This window comes from Cyprinodon variegatus, unplaced genomic scaffold (genome assembly GCF_000732505.1).
Source record: "Cyprinodon variegatus isolate N-32 unplaced genomic scaffold, C_variegatus-1.0 Scaffold1013, whole genome shotgun sequence".
NCBI lineage: Eukaryota > Metazoa > Chordata > Actinopteri > Cyprinodontiformes > Cyprinodontidae > Cyprinodon > Cyprinodon variegatus.
This window is the reverse complement of record NW_015151466.1, coordinates 7,352-16,308: the sequence shown is the minus strand read 5'-3', so window position 1 is coordinate 16,308 and position 8,957 is coordinate 7,352. Positions and strand designations below refer to the sequence as shown.

General features: G+C 38.9%; 1 protein-coding gene across 1 annotated transcript in view; it reads left to right on the top strand.

The window, feature by feature from the left end:
• Nucleotides 1-338, top strand: part of LOC107100803 (tumor necrosis factor receptor superfamily member 6-like) — a 12,315-nt gene extending 11,977 nt beyond the window's left edge. Inside the window, exon 5 of the mRNA XM_015399444.1 lies at nucleotides 226-338. Within this exon, the coding sequence (XP_015254930.1) occupies nucleotides 226-338 (113 nt within the window). The remainder of the gene's footprint in view (nucleotides 1-225) is intronic.
• The last annotated feature ends 8,619 nt before the right edge of the window (nucleotides 339-8,957 follow it).

Sequence of the window (8,957 nt, the reverse complement as noted above, 5' to 3'; positions counted from 1 at the left end):
GGAGTCTGAGGGATCAGCATAGATCTCCTCAGGCTCCTGATCATGTCTCTGCATCAGGAATCTCAGTCAGACTGTCTTCATAACCATCAGCTGCAGTTGGATAAAGATCATAATAGAATTGGTTTCTATGCAACAGGCTGTTAGCTTCTTTTAGCTCAGACTTCCTTTAAAGCAGAGCATGAATTTGTTAAAAGGCTAAAATGTTTTTTCTCTTTTCTTTGTCAGATGCTCTGAACGCCAAACTAAGGTCCAAGAAGGAAGCTCAACGAGTGACGTTGTCTGCAGTAATGGATCAAAGCGACACAGACATACTTTGCGTGCCCCTTTTCTTGGCCTAGCAGCTGCAATTGGTTTACTGCTAGTCAAAGGTGTGTGATTATTTGACAGTTTGATTTCGCTTTGAAAACTAATAATAACCTTTTTAACATCTTACCTGATCTAGTAAAGTATACATTTGCACATTTATACTTTACTTTATGTATTTTTCTAACCATTGCATCTTTTTATGTTTGGTGCATCATGGATTAACTTTTGATGCCATCCTAGGATATAAAATACACAGAAGATCTTCCATAAACACAGATGAATGATACGAACTCCAGGAGGTAAGCAAAGACCACCTACAGTTTTACTGTGGGGTCCATTCCAGAGAACCTGGTCTAGAGAGAATATTTAGACCCTTGAAGGATTTATGGTTTTATTCCCAGAGTCTCCTGAGGACTGAGCTCAACTGGGAACCAGGGACCAAACTAACCCAACAGTGTTCAGACCAAACCAGCCTGGTACCACCATGGTCATTGAAGCAGGTTCTGGTCCCTCTCACAGTCTGGACCAAGATCTCCTGGAAAATGAATCTTCTCTCCATAAAGCTTTTCAGCAGAAGGAATCATGAAGTGATCTAAAATGTCCCGGTAGAAGACTGGTTTACTGTGGACTCCAGATAACACAATGGAGCAAAACCAGCAAATTAAGTGAAACCTGAAACATTACTGAATGTGGAAACTTCACCCTGGATTCTGAGTCTTAACGCTATTCCATCTGATTCAGAAACCTTGATTGCCAAATTAAAGTCTTCTTTTATCAAAAGCCGCTTTCCCACTGAAAACCTGAGTTTTTCTAAAAACTGGGTTGACCCCTGTTAGGTTTATTCTTTTATACATCATGTGCATTGTTATTCTGTTTGTCAGATTAGACAGAGCAGAAGGCCTTCCTTCACATTGTGGATGTCACGGTGTTTACGGAGGTCATCTAATCAGGACAGCCTTCGTGTCTTTAAGAATACACAGGATATGGGCACATCTTGGAGCCGGTCTGATTGAGGATAGCTATCTGCAACCCTGAAATATTGAAGCAAGCTGCATGAAGTTCAAGACATAGATGGCGTTTCAGTTTCTGATACGGACAGCTCAACATCAACATGATGCAACACATAGACCCATGAGCTATAAGAAGCAGGAGATGACGTTGTTCAGGGCTCAAACTTTGCCGAACGCTCGCGGACATGATTTTTGAGCCCACAGCTGTGCATAGCTCTAAGCATTTTTCTCTGTCCTGTAACGACCTGATCTGGAATAAACTCTGTCATTTTTTACTCCTGTTTTATAGTCCTTTTTATATGATTTTACCCAGTTTGAGTTCAGAGTAGTAAATAACTTGCTCCCAGGAAAAGAACCTGTGAGAAGGCCCCCGGGGCGCTACAGCCTTCCTTCCAAGGGGACAAATCCTTCTCATTTTAACAAATTGGTGTTTCCCCCCATGACCTGGAAGCAAAACAACAGAGCCACATACGGGAAAAACTCCACAGCCTGCAGCCGAAACAACTGAAAAGGTGAGGAGATTCCTTTTTACAAAATATCTCCAGTGTTTTTAATGTTAAAACACTTTTGCTGTGTTGTGATTTTCTGAAGTGAGTTGAAGCTTTTTATGCAAATGAGGACAGAGAAATTGCTCAGAGTGATTTAGTTTTTTGTTTTTGCAGTTTTTGGTTTGGTTGCGTGTACACATAAAAAAAAAAAAAAGAGGAAGAAAGTCATGCGTTCTGCTGTGGGTAGCGTTTGAAAGTCCGGCTGAAGGCCCCTGCGCAAACACCTTCAAAAATTATACTGCTCACTAGGATAAAGTTGGTTAGAGAGCCCAACGGTTTCTACATGCAGAAAGGGACGGTGATTTTATTCCCGGTCCGCCTGCAGACACGAAAGATGCATTTCTGAAAAACAAACGTACCGATGGATACCAGTCACATTACGGCTAGAGCTTTGCCAGTATACCTCCCATAAGGACATTTACGAAAAACTAAGACTGGAGAGAAAGAATAGGGGTCAAGTTGAAACAGACTTTTGGGGGCTTTTTTCCCCCCTTCTCTTCTCTTATAAAAGGAAAGAGAGAGACGATAAAATAAAACCCCATACAACATATTAGGCTGAAGCCCGAATTAGGCAACCTGTTTGTCTAATTCCAAAGTTGGTGGAGTGAACTCGGTGGTACTATATATTTTATTTTCTCTTCTTCTTTTTTATTATTAATCTCTTTTTTCTTTTCTCTAAATTTCTCTTCATTTTTTCTTTTCTTTTTTCCTTTTCACTGACGGACGCATTTCTTTGACGGACAGACTTCCTTGACGGACACATTTTTTGACGGACGCACTTCCTTAGCAGAAAAGCGGCTCACTGTAGCTTATAGGTAGTGATGGTGAGATGAAGCCTCATGAGGCATTGAACCGTTTGGCCAAATTGCTTCAACGATCCCCACAGTTCATGAGGCTCCATCTGAAAAAGTCACCACCTACTGGTGGACAGCAGAACTACAGTTTGTAATAAAATCTGTGATTTTTTTTTTGCAATTGTTTTTCTTTTTTTCCCCTTTTAAGTTCCCTTGAAATTGTTAATGGTTGGTGTGTATAATAAAATCTTTTGTAAGTTTTTTTAAGTATAAAATTTCTTAGAACAATAATTTAAGGTGCACAGTTTTTCAGCCATTTTAGTGAAATAAATGTAAGCAGACAGTGAAATTGGGCAATGATGAACAAAATGAAAGGTGTTAGTCACTTTTATTCAAACATGATAGTTTTTCCATGTTTTTTGGTTTAAATCAGGTTGGAAGTTGTGTTCAACCAATCTTTTGACTAAACCAACCTAATTTTCCCAATCTATATTTTTACTCGGGCAAAACAATGCAAATTAGTCTCATCAGCCAAAATAATTAAGTTTAATCGCAACTTTCAAAAGAGAGAGACAGGTCTTGAACCATCAACCTCTAGCATGAGAGCCTGTCCCTTACAGAGGACACCACTCATGTAGATGGTCTGATCTGGGAGAAAATACTTCTTAACACTGACGTATTAACACTGGCTTTGTCTGGTGGTTTGCTCAGATTTTGTTCATTACATTGTTTATTCAAACCAAATTAGCTTTAAGCAACTAGATTGGTTGGAAAAACAACCAATCTATTCTTAGAATCTATCCTAACTTTATCCAGCTGACAGCAACTCTCCTCCAAACACCCACATCTTGACTGAACACTGAGGCTGTTTAGATGCCTGTCAAAATTCTTGCGCATCCCGAACCACATACTGGGATCTGATTAGACAAACCAAGTTAAATTTTAGTAACTATTTTTCTGACAAGGACCCTGAACAGGAACAGGTGGAGCAAAACGGGGCTCAGGGAGGTGAGCAGGCACTCGACACTTCAGAGGGTAAGAAAAACCTCCCATGAATACATCTAATATTGCAGAAACAGAGCCTATTATGGACCCCAGTCCACACCAAGGTGTCAGAGAAATGTTTCGTTAGGCTGTTGATGCAATGTTTCCATCAAACTCATGTGTGCAGATGCCTGTTATGAAGGTCAGATAAATTGTGAAATAAGGCCTACAGAGGAAGAATTGAGACAAGAGGTACGAACGGAGTTTCAGATGCAAGATTTAATAAAGGAGGCGGTAAATAAAGCATTTCAGCAAATGTCAACAATTTATAGAATGGGCACAGAACATGAAGGGCACAGTCTAGGGGCAGCTGACAGTCTAAGAGGGAGGGATGAGCAGATGAAGCCACAAATGGATAGTAATGAGGAACATATGATACAAATGGAAAGGAGAAGATTAAAATTGCAACTACAACTGCAGGAGATGGATCAACAGCTGGCAGAAAAACAGATGCAGTTAAATAAAGTAACGGACAGACAAGGGGTATTTAAACATGAGGAACAGTTTTGCTATGGGGGACAGGAGGGAGCTACGAACATGGGACAACCGCATACAGAGGATCAGTGCCTTTTGATGATAAATGACAGGATTGATAGAGCTGTGGAACTAGTCAAGGATGCCATAAAAATAACACAGAACGAGCTTGCCTACTCACAGCCGCTTGACCCCGCTGGAAGCAAATATACCCTGAGTAAGGAGAATAATAGAAGTGACAGGGAGATGGTAGTCCAGATGCCATTAGTTCAGACATATAAGGATGCAGGTAGAGTACAGACGGTCAGCTACAACCCCCTAACTTCTACTGATAGTGCCTTGTTTAGATACAAACTTCCAGATCCTAAAAAAGCAGCACAGACATGGATTAAGGAGTTTTTATCTGTTTTTAACGGACCAACTTTAGCGATCGGTGATCTACGGACCTGCATGGCAGCCCACCTGGAGCCACATAAGCTGCAACACATAGAGGTACACGCGGGGACGAGTAACTTGATATCTTCTGCCCTGCTTGCCCCTGTGTCGGACCAATTTTGGGCAGCCCTAAGAGCTACCGACCTGAATAAAACAGACTGTAATCTTATAAAGGAACGGAAAAAAGAAAATAAAGCAAAAAAAAAAAATCACAGAAAAACAATACCCTGACAAATATGACTAACCCTGAATGTGTGACTCTTGCCAGCACGCACGCGGAGGAGGACTACCAGATGTACCAATACGCACAGGCAGCAGCGTTTGCTGGTGGACGTGGCAGAGAGAGGGGCAGAGGATACGATCAAAACGACAGGTATATCACTTGCTGGGTCTGCGGACGAATGGGATATAGAGCAAAGTGGTGTCAAAACGGTTATCCTACACACCGTTTGGAGTTCCAGAGGAGTGAGCTGAGAGAGGGACAGAGATGCCAATGCCGCAAACCGCCCCACCCCCAGCAATACTAGGGAGGCCGGGATCCCACTAGTTGTGTAGTTATGGAGGTAGTTTTTGAGAAATTTCCAGCAGCAGTGATAGATATTTTGATTGAGGGCAGTAACTATCCTTTTATGGTTGATACGGGGGCCAGATACAGCAACCTGAATCTTTATGTGCCCACCTCCCAAAAAACTACACAGGTAATGGGATTTTCAGGAGAGAAAACAAAGCATACCACTTTTTCAGAACCCCTTAGAGGTGTTCTCCTATTTGAAAATTCAAACATGTCATTTTTGGGGGACGCTTAGAATTAAAAATCACTGGGTGTGAAAACTTATTTTGGTGTTTAATATGAGAAAATAAATCTTGGATTTCCATGAATGTGCATATATAGTTTAACAAGGATCCTAAAATGAGGCTGAAAAGCACCGGTGCAGAGGTCTGAAGACCGGACTGGTGAAAAGATTATGATTTTTTGTTTAAATTGGGTAAATTCCTATGTGAAGATAAATCAAAATTGATACTGATGGATTAAACAAACTTTATGTGGCCAATGTCTGTCTGTCTGTCCTAAATGTGGAACGCATGTGAGGTAGAATGTGTGTGGTGAAGTTGGGAATGATTAAGAATATTTTTTGATGTGACATTAACATGATTTGCATTTTTACAGGATTGAGAAGGAGCACTGGGGGCATAACAGAAGGGTAATCGTATAACACATGTTGCTCAGAGGCCCCACCTATGAGAGGCCGTGACAAGACCAGAGCAGGTTGCTGTTGTAAGGTGTGAGGTAATTTTTGGGTGTGGAGTGCAGCTGAGATACTCTAGATTAATAGATTATAGAAAAAAATAATAATTAAGTATATAAGTAATTATCCAGAAAGAAGCAGAATGGGTGTTTTTACTTTTTGGGAAACTAAAATCTCAGAGGGGGGCATTACATGATTTTAATTTAAAGGTAGTTTTCATTTTCAATCATTAGAATTGCATTAGAGATTGATTAGTTTCATTTTTCTCTCATTAGGATTTTATTAGAGATTGATTAGGAACAGGATATAGCAAACTTCGAGCTGGAACTGGACAGAGCATATGGCCAAGATACCCGCAGGAGCTCAGCAGATTAGCGGGGTCAACTTTTCTAAAAACAAGGCTGGAGAGTTAAGAACGATTTCGGTGTGACCTGACCCTGGGTTTTTTCAGCCTTCAGTTTTTATCCATAATTATTTTTATCTGTGTATAATGCCGTTTGGAAACTGCCTAAGCACGAACTGATTAATTTGCATCTCTAATCATTACTAACACTTATCTTTTCACTGTTCATCTGGGCCTTACCTTCTTTGCATGACGTGTTAGATTCTACTTACTTTACAAATATCTGTGAATGAAATGATTAACTAGTTTGATTGCTTTTTCCTGGTAACAAACCAGAGGGGTCATTTACTTTTCCCCTGCTTGTAGAGAGTGACAGTAAGGCTGTCAGTAAGCAGGCATGATAATTCAGAGGCCCATTTAAGGAGGATCAGGAAATTGTTTTGCTTAAACATGTTCTTTTTTCTTTTTCAGGCTGTGTTTGTGACAATCCTTAAATCGGAACCATGGATTAGGACATGAGAGAGATGGTGTAAGTACGCAGCATGCCAGCGACAGGGTGTAGAGATTGTGAGCTGCATGTTTTGTTCCCAGCTGAAGGACATTCTGGTGAGCTCTGAGTTTGTTTTAATTCCTCTCTGGTGATTTTTGTTTGGAGAGACATTGGACACTTTCTTTCTTGAGTCGCAGGATGTATTAACCTACAGGGGCACAGAGACTAACTTTGCTCCTAAACTTCAGAAGGACAGATGGTGTGCAGCTGATGAGATGCAGACATTAAGGAGGTGACTGGATGCCCACTGCTTCAGATGAGAACAGGCAACTGGCAGTGATGGGGTGATGGAAGGTCATGGGATCATCGGACAAGACGGATGAAAAAAGATAAGTGAACTGACACACCAGATTTCTTATTCACAATGAAAAATTATGGGCAACTTATTTTAAACCGGTTTATTAATACAGATCTATGAATAATATATGTGCTTCACGGGGATCAACAGGTAGATGTAATATCTTTCTGAACAACACGGCAGTAGTTGAGGATTTTTATTATTATTATTATTTTTTTTAAAGAAAAATATCAGTAGCGATGGCAACAACATAGAATATAAATTATAGGAGTACCGGTAACTTTATCGACAGATTTTAAATGGTCTGCTAAATTTTCTCTATATCATCAGGGGGTGGGGTATTCTTACATAGAGGAATAAAAAGAGGATTTAGAGATGTTTTTAATATGGGATAAATTAAACAGTTGTTTTTTTTTTGATAAATAGTTTGGTCAGTTGTTAATTAGCAGAATATTAAAGGGACAACAAGTTGAAACTTTAACATTTGGGAATGGTAAAGTAGCAACAACAAAATGCAATTTAGGAGAAATTAGAATGTTTTAGGAGCAAATGTTTAAAGCAAATGATGGTTTCTTTCAATATAAGCAATAACGATGAAGACTTAATGAGTTAATGAGCTTATGGCGATTTAATATCAGGCCCAGGAAATAAAACTTCACCATTTATTTTTTTATTGTATTTTTATTTTATTTGTTTTGATTAATATTATTTGTTTTTTGTTTTTTTTTGTTTTATTACTGCAAGCAGAGTTATAGATGGCATTTGAGGGGCTACAGTTTGGGGGATGGGTAACCATACTTTTAATGCATGAAGCAATAAGAACACCTGACTTTATTTTACCTAAAGCTGCAATCGATACTTTAAAGGAATGCACACTTAATATGGTAGTTAATCTGAGATAATGCATATAAGGGATTATGTTTTCTGCATATTTTTGGTTCTGGTCAGGGGTCCAGATATGACAACTATTGACTGGTTCTGGGGATGTTGGAACAGATTTTCTTTTTTGTTTTTATTTTGTTCGTTGTTTTTTGTTTTGTTTTTTTTTCTCATCGGAGCACTGCTTTTTTTGGAGAATATTTTAAATGGACTATAGCTGGACACTTTGCATAGAGGGGATGCAGTCGAATTCAACACCTTCAGGAACTGTGTACTGCTGAGTTTTGGGAACGCAGCAGCGAGTCAGAGTACAATCCTGTGCTCTGAGCAGATGAACAATTNTAGAGATGTTTTTAATATGGGATAAATTAAACAGTTGTTTTTTTTTTGATAAATAGTTTGGTCAGTTGTTAATTAGCAGAATATTAAAGGGACAACAAGTTGAAACTTTAACATTTGGGAATGGTAAAGTAGCAACAACAAAATGCAATTTAGGAGAAATTAGAATGTTTTAGGAGCAAATGTTTAAAGCAAATGATGGTTTCTTTCAATATAAGCAATAACGATGAAGACTTAATGAGTTAATGAGCTTATGGCGATTTAATATCAGGCCCAGGAAATAAAACTTCACCATTTATTTTTTTATTGTATTTTTATTTTATTTGTTTTGATTAATATTATTTGTTTTTTGTTTTTTTTTGTTTTATTACTGCAAGCAGAGTTATAGATGGCATTTGAGGGGCTACAGTTTGGGGGATGGGTAACCATACTTTTAATGCATGAAGCAATAAGAACACCTGACTTTATTTTACCTAAAGCTGCAATCGATACTTTAAAGGAATGCACACTTAATATGGTAGTTAATCTGAGATAATGCATATAAGGGATTATGTTTTCTGCATATTTTTGGTTCTGGTCAGGGGTCCAGATATGACAACTATTGACTGGTTCTGGGGATGTTGGAACAGATTTTCTTTTTTGTTTTTATTTTGTTCGTTGTTTTTTGTTTTGTTTTTTTTTCTCATCGGA